General features: G+C 40.5%; 1 protein-coding gene across 1 annotated transcript in view; it reads right to left on the bottom strand.

Moving 5' to 3' along the window:
• Positions 1-14,462, bottom strand: part of MED14 (mediator complex subunit 14) — a 35,284-nt gene extending 20,822 nt beyond the window's left edge. Inside the window, exons 1-10 of the mRNA XM_018083920.1 lie at positions 14,414-14,462; positions 13,002-13,536; positions 10,972-10,998; positions 7,750-7,855; positions 6,925-7,098; positions 6,366-6,495; positions 4,509-4,637; positions 4,033-4,140; positions 3,068-3,200; positions 2,367-2,517 (exon numbers count right to left, since the gene is read on the bottom strand). Coding sequence (XP_017939409.1) covers positions 2,367-2,517; positions 3,068-3,200; positions 4,033-4,140; positions 4,509-4,637; positions 6,366-6,495; positions 6,925-7,098; positions 7,750-7,855; positions 10,972-10,998; positions 13,002-13,536; positions 14,414-14,462 — 1,542 coding nt within the window. The remainder of the gene's footprint in view (positions 1-2,366; positions 2,518-3,067; positions 3,201-4,032; positions 4,141-4,508; positions 4,638-6,365; positions 6,496-6,924; positions 7,099-7,749; positions 7,856-10,971; positions 10,999-13,001; positions 13,537-14,413) is intronic.
• Positions 14,463-15,315: the final 853 nt, after the last annotated feature.

Here is a 15,315-nt window from a genome sequence, read left to right as displayed (position 1 = left end):
GTGTAGAGTTCCTGCATTAGCACACTGGAACAAAGCTACTCAATGAAACAGTCACTTCAGAAATAATTTTCTTAGAACTGTGGTGAGCCAAATGAACTTGAGTATTTGGATCACTCTAAAATACAGCAAGCTACCATAAGCTTCTGACTGAGCAGCAGGCAGTGTGAGGGTTTTTGATCTAAGATTAGAAGAAGATGTGAAAGAAGTTTCACAAACTATGCTGTTACCACTCCCTGTGCAGACCTACTTATCCTGGATCAAGGTTGGAGTATTTTCAGCTTAATTTGCACCCATTTCTAACTTGCTTAAGCTAAGGAAAACAAAACCCACCCAAACACAATCCCCCCAAAGCAACACTTTATTAGGATATAGATGACTTGACACAAACACATACGCAGCTGTTACATGTAATCCAATACACTAGTTTTAGTCCTGACAAGAGGGGACCAATGCAGTGGCAGACACTGAATAGGAGCAAGCCTACTGACCCCAGGAGTATCTAGGGGCTTGTATCTACAGCCTGTTGCACTTCTGGTGCTGAAGCTCTAATGCCACCACTTATATTCACTGTAACTCACCTGTGCAATCTAAATTAAAGCATTTGCATTCACATTACGGTCATATTATTTACATATTTTCCATAAGCAAAGCTACAGATTACTGCAAAACCTTTTTCTAGTTAACCTCACATTGCTCTGAAAATGAATGAACTTCCCTAAAGACTAGCTTTCCAAGACATGGCCTTAAAAATCAAGTGTTTATCCATTCACAAGAGCATTTCAACTCAGCAGCTGCAATGGGTTAAATCTTCCTCTCTAAGCAGTGACTACATGTTCTATAGCTCCATCCAATTTTCAGTAGGTTAATGCAGAATAACCTGCTTAGACAAATATATTTGTTTGTGCCACTGTTTTATACAGTATCTTAAGCACACAGAAACACAGTGTGCCATCAACGTCACTACAGCTGAGATCATTATTCAAACATACCAACAGCAGTGTATAGACCACAGCTGATAATTTTTTTAAGCTCAGAACAAGTAGCTACAAAGGGAGTCAGCGTTTAATTTGATAAATCTCAAATTTACAGAGGCCTCGTATCTTAATCTACAGACTGTAGACTTGAATCAGTGAGCTTAGACTGTGTCAGCTCCAGTGGATCTTCAGCAGATGTTCCAGATAAAGAGTATTTCCCTGGATTTACACATAAATACAGTATCTTCACTAAATTAATTGTATATTTAGTAGCCTAAATATGCTAATTTAGGCTATTAAATGAGTAAATGCAGTATATATTTACTATACTAAAAGCAGAATTTCTACTCTAGAAGTAGAATAGAAGGCTACTAGGTTTCCCACATCTGTAGTTAAAACATAGGTAGTTCTCAAGACTCACCACACAGAGACTTGTCTGTCAGCCTTGGTACACAAGATGGGCCAAGAGGCTCAAATAAAAAGTAAGTACAGGAGGGGAAAACTACCATCAGTAGAAAGTTCTGTGAGACAGGTGAAGACTCAAGAGCTGGGGAGCTTTTCCCTGTGGAAAAACTGTACTGAAAGTGTGAAGACTACACTGTTCACTCCAGTTTATTAACTCTCAAACTGAAACACTGTAAGAAATAACGACAAATCAACATCCTGATAAGGTATCACAGCCAGATTTGCTGAGGACAGAGGACTTAAAAAACCCAGAGCACAGCTTCTCTTAGCTATCATTAATCAAGATCCAGAATTATCATCAGTGAAGCCTTATCCAAGTAGGAAGTTGACTGCAGTGCCTCATCTTGGATCACTTCAACAATCCCAACTTTAAAATACAGGAACTTGAACATTCAAATAGACCACATGATATAATCTGGTTGGTGATAATGTTAAAGTAAGCTTCACCTAACACTTGTAACAAGCAAACCACATGAACTCCCCTAGCACAAGATTTCCAAGTCATAAGGTAAGATTTTCTGAAGTGGATAGCAGTGCAGGGTAACCAACTCAAGTGATGTGGAGAAATTGATTTTCAGAGGAAGCTTTTACAGCATCTCCAACACAAGAAAGGGAAGAACTGTCTCTCCATAAAGCATTTCAAGCCAAACCCTAGGAAGTGAAACTTTGCTGTTGTTTCTCCCCATCCTCAGCATTCTGTCTCAGAAGTGGCATATAAGGCACTGTGAAGTAGGTGTAATTTTTAAGATGAAGTCAAGGGCAACAAATTGTAACAACAATTTGAGGTCCCAACATAAACACAACCAGAAATAACACAACTGCTCACTAGAAATCTTAGAAACAGCTCTTTAAATAGAATCAAAGTGAAACAAACTGATCATGCAAAGCACTTCAGTATTTGATGCCTACTGCAAAGCAAACCTTTACCTTCATGGCTCTTTCCATCAGTTTGGAATCACAGGCTGGCAGTGGAGGCTCATGAGATATTTGTAAGGGTTTTGAGACATCAGTCTCATCAATCTTAATAGTGACCTTATGGACAGATGCAGTCCCTGTTTTCCTGCCAAGCACCTGTTGACTTAAAATGAAGAGAATAATTAAACCATGCAACTAGAATAGCAGAAAATATGTTTTTCAGTAGCTAATTCTTGATTCTGAGTGCTCTGGTTAAAAATATAATATTATGTTAGCTGAACTAAAAAAAGCATTTATTTCAGTTTTCATTTTAATGCAGAACTGTTGGTAAACTATAACTACACAAAGAAGTTTTAGATGACTGCAGATTCAACACCATCAGAAGAGCATTTGCATTGCTTTAAAAAATTTTATCTAGTGCAAGTCAAGCAATAAATACAGTAAAAGACTGACAGAGAACTAATTAATTTTTAGGTATCTGTGTAAATACAAACTGATTTATAACTGTATCCATTGGTATCCTGTACATTAAAGTACAACCCTTACTTCTTTGCAAATCAAGCAACATGTTTAGGTACTTAATTGCAAGAATTTATGAGCCTCACATCAAAAAGAAAGCGCAATTTTGAAAATTATGGCTCAAGCTTGGTAAATATAACCTCTCCTGTTATTTCATTCATTGTTTGTCAACAGTCCCTTTGAAATCAACTTACTTCCAAACAGAGAGTGAGAGACATTTCCCTGCATGATATCGCTCCACTTGCACAAGGTCACCCCAGCGCTCTCGAATCAGCATTAGTGTTTGTGAATGCAAGACTTCCAACTGAAGGGCTAAGCAGAAGGAGTCTAATGCATGGAGTTAAGAAAATATAAGACCTCTAAAACATCTGTACACTACATAAACCCATTTCTGTACACTACATAAATCCATTTGTCACCCAAGTCAAACAAGATGCTGTCCAAAAACACACTAATGTACTAATTCAGAGATAAAGACATACAAACAGCACCAAATATTTCTCAAAAGGGGTTTTTTTGGCTTTTTTAAAACTCTTATCTATGCCAGGTTGTTAGACAAGGGAGTCACAACAGCTTTGTTTTATAGATTTTTTTGCTGTCATCTTTTAATGATGACATAGTTACCACTAAACCCATCTCCCACAGTCACCCTAAAATAACATGATTCTCCCTGTTTCTGCAGAAACTGTTTCACTGAAAATGATTTCACATTGTCAAGTGATTTGCCCTTTGCAAGTAACAAATGACTGCACATGCCGTATCTCCTCTCATTATTCACACAGGTACAATAAGTTAACACATCCCCCTCAACTGCACTTTGCAGTTCTTGGTAAGCAAGAACTGTCAGCTCCCAGAGCTTCCAAGTCAGCTCTGTATTCCTTCTCTGAAATGAGCACATGCAGCCAGCTGCTGATGCACTGACTTACCACACAACCTGCTGCCTTGAGCACCTCACCTTTACCTTCGCTGATTTAGTGTGTACAATCAAATTTTACACGCAGGCACCTGCAAATTATTGTTGCCAACACCATCATTTTTACTTCAGGTCCAGACACTTCCCCCAAGCTTAATAGGGAATCCATCTTTCTTGACCTCCAGCTACTAAGAAGAGCAAGGCTACACTAAACAGCTCGTTCAAAAACAACTTCCAGAAGGATACGTAGACAGTTGTACATGTCCTGAAGTGGCTTTTCATCGGCAAACAGCCGGGACTGGACCAGCTGATGGATGAAGTTGATCTGCATGCTGTGAACCAAGGCTCGACCATCTTTTGAAAATTAAAAATATCTCACGTTAGACATCAGGAAACTAGGTGTTTAAAATCATTAAATAAATTCATAAACCAAAAATAAAAAAGGTACAACTGTACTGAGCAATTTCCACACCAGATTTTCTGACAAAACAACAAAATCCTTGGTTTACTCTGGAAATTTCAGTCTATTACACTGTGACACAGTATAGCATTGTTAAAGTATTAAAAGCACATAAAGCAAGGCCAAAACAGGACAAGTATATATAACTTCATTCTCTGAAGTTGTGATATGCAAAAGACCCAGTATAAATAAGACTTATACAGTGTCAGAGGCAAACATCATGTTAAAAACAAAGTGTAAAGGTTTGATTTTTTTTCTTTACCACCAGTTTCCTTGTCTTCAACCAAAATTTCCAGCTTGAGAAGGCGCCAGGGGATGTCAGGGTCATCACCCATCACTGTCAAGGTGGCCTCAAACTCACCCTCAACTCGGAACTTTACACGGCCATTGGCTAAGGAAGACAAGAATGTTTAATTTCAGTCTACTAAGATGCCTCAAAATATCAGTGTGAGAGCCTCTGGCACTCATAATAAATTATTTTCCTAATGTTTCTGCTCTGCTGCACATGTTTCTGTGCAACTCTGAAGACTTCACAGCTGCTTCTCAACAGACTCAGTGTCAATAAGCAGTATGGACAGAGTTACCAAACTGTCCTGAAGTTTACCTTTTAACTCAGATACCTTGTCAACACTTAGGCTACTACAACACAGAGGGACACCGAGCTGACTACCAGCCTGACAAACAAAACATCTGGCTGAATTTCTCCTATTCTTTGCTATTACCAACAATGAATGGTATTCATTGAGCATTTTGAGTACTGCAACAATACTCAAAAGTCATTCAAAACATGAATCTCAGCCTAGGTTGAAATCCAGCCCTGGAAACATATCTCACTGCAAAGTAGTTGTTTAACATTAATATATTATAACTCTATTTTCACGTGAGGAAGATAATATTTTGCATGATTTACATATAAGCACACAAGTGAAGATGATGCACCCTATTTAATGAATTGACATATAGATCCTCACATCTTTGTGAACACTGCTATCAGTTTAAAGAGCTGGGAGCAAAGACACAAGCAAGGATGTAAACAGACTGAATGGCAGAGTAAACAATTTAAATTTAGTACAAGTCCTTACTATAACCCAGGGGTCGACCTTCTTCTCAATCACTTAACAAACTGTGCCATACCATATACATTTGCAATTACAGACATAAAGAAATTTTCCTGTAAAAATTTTAACCATTTGACTCATTAAGCCTCATTTTCAAAAACACCCCAGACATGTGCTTAAAACTAACCACACTCCAAACCAGAAACTGATTGTCATTGAAATGTTTAGTTAACTGAAAAATCTCAAGAGCTTAGACATGTATCCACTCACATTTCTGTTAGACAAAAAATGGCTCTAATACTGATACTGCAAGCATTCACACAGGGACTAGAGAAAACTAGTACTAAGATTTTTCAGAAACATCTTTGATCTAGGTATGTGGGGTATGGCTTACACATGGCTAACCCTCTCAGTTAAAAGCACGAACTAGGCCCACTCCTACCCTATTCTCTGTGATCCTGCAATAACCTAGCCCAGTTTATAGCCATCCTTCCTGTCAAAAAGGTTGTCTTAATGTTTACCACTACTTGGGCTAAATGAAAACAGAGATCTCAGAACAGATTAAGAGATGTGGCACCACAGTGGCCACAGAACAAAAGGCATATATAGACATGAACAAATGCTATGCCCAAACATGAATATCAAAACAAATTAAAAAAGCAACATTAGAGTGACTTGTTTAAACTAAAGTTCAAAGAGTTTCTGCAGAAAGATCTATCAGTTTAATTAAGTGGTATTTTAAAATTAAATTAAGATAAAGTAGTCCTAAAAGTCTTTCATTTGCTGTCAGAGCAAGACAATGTCTACAACCTTTTGCCATTCCCTGTGTAGGATTCCTTCTAGAAAGTAAATAATATTTCAGCAATCTTATCACTGCCTTAATCTTTCAAGAGGGGAAAACATATTTTGATGTCATACAGAGACAGGAACCCAGCCTTAATGGTTGAAGCATCCATCCTTAATGGTCTCACTTTAGCTTTTAGCTTTGCTTTAGCACTAAAGCGACAATTTTAAATCAGCCTGCAGTAATGTATTCTTCAAAAAGCAATTCCAGTTCTTACCAACTGTAAGATTTGCCAGCTGTGGAGGGAGATCCGTAGTCACGAGTCGATGGCGAAGAATCTGGTTTAGCTGATGAAGTGTGGTTTGCTTCTCACTCTTTGTTATTGGGTCAGGAGGGATTATTTTATCCTAATAAATAAACACAAACAAGTCTATATATCTCAAGCATGTATAACACATTGACAGCAGCAATTGTGAAAATTAGCCAGGCCAGAAGTCTGAAAATACAAATACTACAGGCCACTACATGGTGAAGTTTTGTATCTTATACACAGATTTGTTTTCTGGTTGATTACATTTTACTCAAAACTGACCACTGAATAAAACCACTAAATTTGGCTCAATTAAAAAATCGGAGGGAAGATTTTACTGGGGAAATTGTGATTTGTTCAAACAGGAAGTGTTCTGCATGAAAAACTGTCACTACAGAGATTTGGCACTAGGCCTGTACTGAACTACAGTTCATCTCTCACGTAGACAAACAGCTTCATTAAGGTGCATTTGATGCTGTACAGGGGATTTCCCCCACCACCCCCCCCACGTGGCAGTGGTATTTACCCTAATGCAGGTGGGCAGCCGTGGGTAGGATCCAGTGGTCAGGACATCAATAGCATACGGGATAGCAAAACTGGGCAGACGAGCATGGACCAAAGCGTCCCTAGCTAGTGATGCCAGACGATCAGCAGTGTCCACAAACAGAATGGCCTGCTGATCCAAAAAACTGGATATCATCTGTAGAGGGCAAGGAGCAAAAGGAAAAAAGAAGTATGTGTTCAAAAAATGCACAAATCAATGGCCCTTTATATTCAGTTTATCTGTTGCTTCCACTTCAAGTAACTACATTTACAAAACAAAGAAAGAATGAATATTCTGGCCCCGTCTTACATTCACATGCAAGGACACTTTAAATCCCCGTGCCATTCCTGCTGCTGTGTGGGATCTGTACAGCCTCACAGCTCTTTATCTGCTGATTGCCACTGGAATGCAACCATACTTGTTTGTGAGCACCAGGGGCTTGTTTTTCTGCAACATTCTGGACTTTATTCTTATTTAACCAAGTGCGGGATGAAAGTGATAAAAAGAACTAACACCCTGAGATCACCATCTTCCCAGTCCTGTTAGCTTCCTTATCCCAAAGCACTCCAGAAACTATGTGCAGACAAGCCTTTCATTTTTTGCCACTGCTGAGTTTTTGGGAACATGAACAGTTAAAAGACTAGATTACACAATTTCTAAACAGGAAGAAATTGGTTATAACTGAATATTTATTTGCCTATGAAATGGATCTCAAAAAAAAAATTCTATAGTAAGAAGTAGTTAGGGTATACCAAGATGCCATATCCCCTAGAGATCATTTCACACCAAACTCAGTCACTAACTTACCGCACATTTTTCCACCTTTCCAGCATTATTAGCCCATTTGACCAAGGCTAACAAACGAACAAACAGCTGACGAGTCCGACTTGCAAACTGCACTATTTCTATTTTTCTGGAAAGAAACACAAATGTACATTAAGCCAGTGTTCAGATATAAATATAGCTGCAATTTGACTGTGTGGTAATAAAAAAAAAGCTGCAATGATAACTTCTAATTGTGTTAATGGAGGCATCAGTAATATGTGGCTTGTTTGATTAAAACATGGGGGGAAAAAAAGCTCACTGCTGTGAATATCTAAATGCTAAGCAAGATACAGGGATTCTAACCAATCAAGACTGTCTGGGGAAACAAAAAAATATATTCATATGAATTAATCACTGATTTTAAGAGAAACAATTCCATAGTGAACTTTTTTATAACTTTTATGGGATTTCCCCAAGGTTTATGATTAAATTTAAAGTGGGCAAAATATCTAAGGGTTAGGAGACCTGAGAGTAACATTACACTGACATTCACTATCAATAAACAAATCAATCAGATAATAAACAAAAAATCACTCCAGCAATTTTACATCTTTACATAGTATGTTACAATATGCTATCATTTTGCCAGGAAATGTGGTGGTGGGGAAGACTACAAAAAACTCCACCCTTCAACTTTCCTCTCCATTCCTGCCTTGTAAAGAAATTGAGATAAGAACTTACTGTCAATATTCCTCCCAAAGTTCTTTGTATGAGATAGTCAAAATAAAAGAGTGTATGTTTGCATGTCTTAGAGGGTTTTTTTTTAAAGAGAACATAATAGGGTCACACACAGATTTTCACCCTTCATTACAGACCTACACTGTAGATGCATTAGATCTACAATGTAAATCTGTAATACTGTACACTCTGAAATACCATTTCCTCCACCATTTACAGAAGGTTTTCTCCTTTTCTACATGTTCAATTTACTGATTTCACCATAGTTTTCTAGTTACTTTGAAAAAAGACCCAAACCCTTAATTTCATACAGTTTTTAAGCTATTTTCCTCATATTGTTTCCTAAGGTAACAAAAGCATTTGGACAAAAAGAACATTAATCAGTGCAGCAGATATTGGTCTCTACCTAACAGTAGTTGCAACTCCTGATCCCAATCTCTAAAACACATAATATAGATAGAACTCATAATACAGATAGAGCCTGTTCCTGCCCAAAGTGCTGGTGTAGTGAGGTTAACTCTTTTGTGCAAGAAGCATAATCTGCTTGTAGCAGATGAACATGTAAGGCCAGAAGCACCACTAATACCATCTGGTCCTGCTCCTTCCATCACACACTACAAGAACTTGGGCACTAAGCCAATAACTTCTCTGAGTTCTAGAGCATATATTTTGAAATGGCATGGAGCCTGATATTAAGATGTCAAGTGGTGGACAAACCACTGTACATACACACTGATCTAACAGTGACCACACTATGAAAACAAGAGGCTGAGAATTTTGAAACATTCAGAAAAATTTAATGATCAACAAACTGCCTTCTACAGGATGAACTGATCTGTGATCAAGGGGAGATCAGGAGATGCATTTACACTGACTTTTGCACAGCTTTCATCAAGATTGCCCACAGCCAACCTGATGAGAGAGGGCGTGGGTAGGTGGACTACAAGGGAGGTGAAAAACTGCCAGGAATAAAAGGCTACAGTTGAATTACTTTAATGCTGGTTACTAATGGTGTCCCTCAGGGGTCAATACTGGTGCCAATACAATTTAACACCTCCATCAACAACAGGCACAATGAGAAGAATGCACTCTGGAAGTTTGCCAGCAATGCCAAACTGGTGGGAGCAAACAGAGGGACCTCTGGAGGAACTGGATGACAGGAACTTAACTTTTATGTCAACTTTATTACAGGATAATATCATCACATCTTTATCGAAGTATATATGCCATGCCACCAGGCTCTTGCTTCATAAAACAGAGCTTAAAGCCCAACTACTGCCACCATTACAGCTCTCAAAGCTAGAAAAAATATGGATAATTAAACTAAATTCCGTAAAGATTTCCTCCAAGAGCTGGAAAGCCATTTCACCAAGAACAGTTGTAAGTCAAGGCTAACAAGGATGTGAGCATTTAATTTCAAGACAATTCAATTGTAGGACATCTTATTTTCTTTTATCTATAATCCATTATGACTTAGGTTGTTGCTCGAGATCCATGTGCCCCACAAAGTAGATTCCAGCTTTAGCAAGAAATGCTAAACATCTAGATGGGAAAAGCCCCCTCCCCAGCACAAGGGAGCTCTGGATCTAAGCTGAATGTAATTCCCCAGTACATAGTGTGATAATTAAAAAACCAACAAAACAGAACCCAATCAAAACCCACATTGTTTCTCTTAATAAAATATTATGCATAAGGAAAATGGGCAGAAGGTATCATTCCAGTTTATGATTCCCTGAAACTGGGATTAATTCTATAACATGTTATGAGAATTTTGGAAGATTTCAGATAATAATTAATGATCATCCTGGTGCACAGAATTTTTTATTAACATTCTTAGGAATATCACAGCTGCTCCATGTCTCTAAAGAAATTGAGGTCAATTAATATGTCAACACAAATAAAGGGAACAATTTTCTGACAACTTTCATAAAAGTTACTCAGAGAAACAAAAAAGTAAATGGATTTTTTTCATCCTGGCAAGGGCACTGTTCTGGTCTCTTACATTTGTTCTCTAATAATCTTCACACTTTGAAACCACATAGAGCAGGAGCAGAAAACAGTGCTCATGATAGGAAAGATCAGGTAATATGGACAAAAGCAGAAAAGAGGTTTTTACCTTGTTTTCACTTTTGAACTGATTCTTCTGAACAATATATTTCTCTATCACACTACCTAGAATCTATTTAAATTCTACTGTTCCCTTCCACACCAGCTTTAATGTCACTTCATTGCTTCAAGATTCATGAAGAGAAAAATGCCCTTAAAGGGTTCACCTACTATAACAGTAACAAAAAAAGCCCAAACAACTATAAAAGCAAATGTGAAAAAACCCAGTATTGTCAATAATGCTAAGAAAAATCTTGAAACTATGTAGTGACAGCAAGACAGACATGGCTTGTTTCCTTGCATAAAATCTAAATTAGGAGAAAAATACTTTAATATTTAAACAGTTCTATATTCACCTTAACATCTTAAACAAAGTTCTATATTTTAACATGCATTACAGATTCTCTTATCATAACTCACCTTTCCATATCAGTCTTTCTTGGTAATCTATATGAAAGAGGAGGGGAAAAAAAAGGCAGATTATGTATTGTTCTACTATATTTCAGACAACTAGAAATTTTGTTATTGACCTTCAAGTACCAGAACCTCTACACACCTATAAAGCATAAAATAAATAGCACCACAGGTCACCTGCCACTACCCTGTACAAGGTAAGCTGGAACTGGTCAAATTAATTGATGAATCTTGATGAAGGGTGCTGAAATCCCCAAATTTCTGCTAATCTGGTGAGCCAAACTGTATCACTGCCTGTGCTCTGTAATTGCTGACTCTTGCTAAGCATTCATGACTAGAGTCAATTAATTCCTAACAGCGATCCCAGAACATCTGCAGAAGATATTAAAATTGGCTGTTTCCTGACTTGATTGAAATGAGTTTCTCTTTCCTTTTTACTCAGTCTAAAAGTGGAGAAATGCCATATTTCAGAGCATATTCAACGACCTGTGTGCCAGATACTATTGCAGAGAGGGCCCTGTCTTTCTATAGTGTTCCATGGCTATCACAGGCACCTCATTTTAAAATTTATTTTTTTATTCTACGACTAGACCAGTCCTGGTACAAGAACAAGATGTAATTTTACTTGAGGGAAGGAAGAGAATACTTTCCAGAACACTTTCTACTACCCAAATCCATACTTTATGGTGAAAATATAGTGAAAAATCTATCTCCCTGCTCATTGAGGGGGCATCACGTAGGTTGTAAACTACTTTGAATTGCTGGAATACTGAAAGCATTGCCCATGTGCTGTCCACACCACCCAGTTATTTATTTATTACTCACTTAGGCAAAAAGGACGGGCTCTACACCTTAAAAAAAGAATAGAAGTCACTCCAGCACGTGCTCCTACAAGAACACACACTGTGCCATTTACTGTCTACACACGCCTTAAACATATAGGAAAGACTTCTTGACTGACATTTTGGAAGTTCTTCCAAAGAGAACTCAAACTCTAAAATTCTCTGTCCTTTCCAAAGTTTGGACACTCTTAACCCCAAGTCAAGCAAAACTCTTTTTGCACACTCATCATGGTACCACACATGAGCTATACCTATTTTTTCCCATTCGTTCTGTATGTCACTTCTTAAAACACACCAGCTTCCCCACAACAACCTCTATGGTTAAACAAACTAAAAGGGAAACAGGTTTATTCAGAGCTCAAATGCTTTCAGGAAAGTTTTTCTTGGCCCAAAAATATTCCTTTGTTTTGCCACAAACACAACAACATCAGAAGAGCAGACCCTAAAGTAAACGTAAATAATACTTTTCAAAAAAAATAATCAAATGTTACTTTAAAAAGCACGGGGTTAAGTCAAGCAGTTGTAGCATCTGAAAATGTCTGTTTGACATGTTTCAGTTTGATGTATTTTGATGTACCAACTACAGTTGGGATGTTTTGGCAGTAACTTGGGGCAAACTTAAGCATTTAAGCAGCCAATCTGCAGCTGCTCTCACTTCTCATGGTCATTTTCTCCCTTTATGACAGATCACTCATCAGCTTTCACTGCATCCCTGGACAAAGTCCCATGCAGAGACCAACCTGCATGCACAGGCCCCTGGGACAGGAGAATGGGAAAGACTATTTACAAGAGTGTGTACTGACAGAACAAGGGGGACCGGGTTCAAATTGAAAGAGAGTTTGGTTTAAATATTAGGAAAAGATTCTTTACTGTGATAGTGGAGAAGCACTCGCACAGGTTGCCCAGGGAAGCTGTGCCTGCCCCATCCCTGGAATTGTCCAAGGCCAGGCTGGAGGAGTCTCTGGACTAGCGGGAGGTGTCCCTGCCCGTGGTGGGGGGTTTGGAACAAGAGAATCTTTAAGCTCCCTTCCAACCCAAACCACTCTATGATTCTATGAATGAGAAAAAGCAACCACTTCCCCCCACTGCATCCCCGGGTGAGCTCCGGGACAGATCCCAGGCGAGGCCTCCGCATCCCGCCGGGATGCCCCGGCAGCCGCGCAGGGAGAGACGCGCGGGGCTCGCGGCACTCACAGGTCGGCCAGCACGGTGAGCTCGGCGTAGGTGCGGTGCAGGAGGAAGTCGATGAGGGTGCTGAGGCGGTACCCGGGGCTGGCGGGCGGGGCTGTCCGGCACCGGGGCCGGCGGGGCGGCGGGGCTGACGCGGGGCCGGCCGCACCAGCTGGGCGCTCTCGCAGCTGCACCGGCGGCCAATGGCGGCGGCGGCGGCGCCTCGCCCCGCAGGAGCGCGCTGGGCAGCCGGGGAGCGCTCCCGGCGGCGCCGACGCGCGCCCGGCGCGGCCCGCGGGAGGGAGCGCGGGGGAGCGGACGGCTCCGGGCGATCCGCGGCGCTCAGAGCCCGCCGGGCGCGGGGGCCGCCGCCATGATGGGGCACGGAACCGGAAGCGAACGGGGAACCGTTCCGGGAGCGCGGGCGGGGCGGGGCAGCGGGACTCGGGATTTTGGGATACCGGGGCACAGGAGTGCAGGGATGGCGTTCCCAGCGTATCCCGGGATGGGGCTGCCAGTGTATCAAGGGATGGAAGGGACCACAGCGGGTCCGACCTCCCTGCTCAGGCAGGGTCATCCCAGAGCACATGGCACAGGGTTGCGTCCAGACGGTTCTGGAATATCCCCGGTGAGGGAGACTCCACACCCTCTCTGGACAATCTGTTCCAGTGCTCGGTCACTGCACAGGAAAGAAGTTCTTCCTCGTGTTCAGGTGGAACTTCCTGGGCATCAGTTTCTGCCCGTTTCTCTTGTCCCATTGCTCGGCACCCCCGAGAAGAGCCTGGTCCATCCTCTGACCCCTCCCTGCAGACACTGACAGACATTGATGGTTTCCCCTCTCAGTCTTCTCTTCTAAGAGAGATGCTCCAGTCCCCTAGTCGTCTTTAATCATCTTTGTCACCCTCCGCTGGATCCACTCCAGGAGCTCCATGTCTCTCCTGTGCTGAGGAGCCCAGAACAGGACACAGCACTCCAGATGATCCTCACCAGGGCTGAGCAGAGGGACAGGATCACCTCCCTGCCCCTGTGTCTGTCCACGTTACTACAATTCGGGGTGAAGGAGGAACAGGTTACAGACTTAGCGCCTCATAGAGCATTTGATGCAGTTCTTGAGGCTGTCAAGGAACAGGGCTGTGTTGGGAGCTGGGCTGGCTAATCCCCTCCTAATGACTTGGGAAATGTGAAGCATTTGTGCAGTGCACAGCAGTGCAGGTTATCCAGATGAGAGGTATGACCAGTACATCCTCCTTTAAGATCACTGTTTAGAAAAGGGAGTGATGAGTAGCAGAGTGGTCAGTGGGATTGGCTGACAAACACAAAACATTGGGAACTTTTTATATATTTCCATCTTCCAGATTAACTGAAGCCTCTGAAGGAAGAGGGGGAGAGGGAAGGTCTGTTAGCAGCAGAAGACAGATGTTCTGCATACTGGTTACCAGAGGGGACTATGCCAGGAAACTCTAAATCCTGGGTGTTTTGTATCATGATTCACTCAAGTGTTAAATCATAAATTCGTGCCTTATGATTGCAGAGAAATCCCTGAAATAGACACATTGCAAACAATAAATACCCAAACTCCTCAAACTTTACCAAAAAGAAGGAAAGGTCCTATTGGTTTTGTATGAGGAGCAGACTTTAAAAAAACCCTCTTCTCTTACTCATATCTTTCCAAGGGAAAAGTAAAATGTAAAAGCAAACATTTTTCAACCTGAGAAGCGTGTAATCAGTTTAATAATAATAATAACAATGACAACAACAACAGTAACCCATCCAGGTAGGAAGGGCAGGTCACTACAGCTATGAGCCATGCCAGGTTTGTGTGCTGCTTCAGTGACAGGGAAGTGAACTTGTGAGCCTTAAGAACAGAGGGTGGATGATGATGGTTGGCTGGGAACTTTTACTGCTAAAATCACCAGAATGTGTTTATACTTAAGTTTTACCTTTTTTTTCCCCTTTTTTTCCCAGTACCAAGTGAAAGAAATACTTTGTGCTGTTTAAAAATTAATCTATAAAGGAAAGAATGATACATACAGTCTGGATCATACTGTGATTTAAGTTATTAGCTTAGTGTATTGTAAGTTCTTGCCTTCCCACTGCAAAGATGATTTTTTCCCAATGTATGAATTATTTTCTCTCTAGATGCATGAATAAATGCAATTACTTGTGTCCATCTAGTTGCACTATTGAAGAAAATACTGACTTACATTCACAAGAATCTGAATAAGCTCTCTATCAGAACTATAACTTAGAAATACAGGCTTTTTAGGTATTGTTTCACCTTATTATCATCTCTTCTTTTCTGATTTAGTCCATAGTAAATGGACTAAACTGCTGTTGG

This window comes from Manacus vitellinus, unplaced genomic scaffold, assembly GCF_001715985.3.
Source record: "Manacus vitellinus isolate BGI_N305 unplaced genomic scaffold, ASM171598v3 scaffold_7_pilon, whole genome shotgun sequence".
In the NCBI taxonomy this organism is placed as follows: domain Eukaryota; kingdom Metazoa; phylum Chordata; class Aves; order Passeriformes; family Pipridae; genus Manacus; species Manacus vitellinus.
The sequence above is the reverse complement of the archived record's forward strand: the minus strand, read 5'-3'. Positions and strand labels throughout refer to the sequence as shown.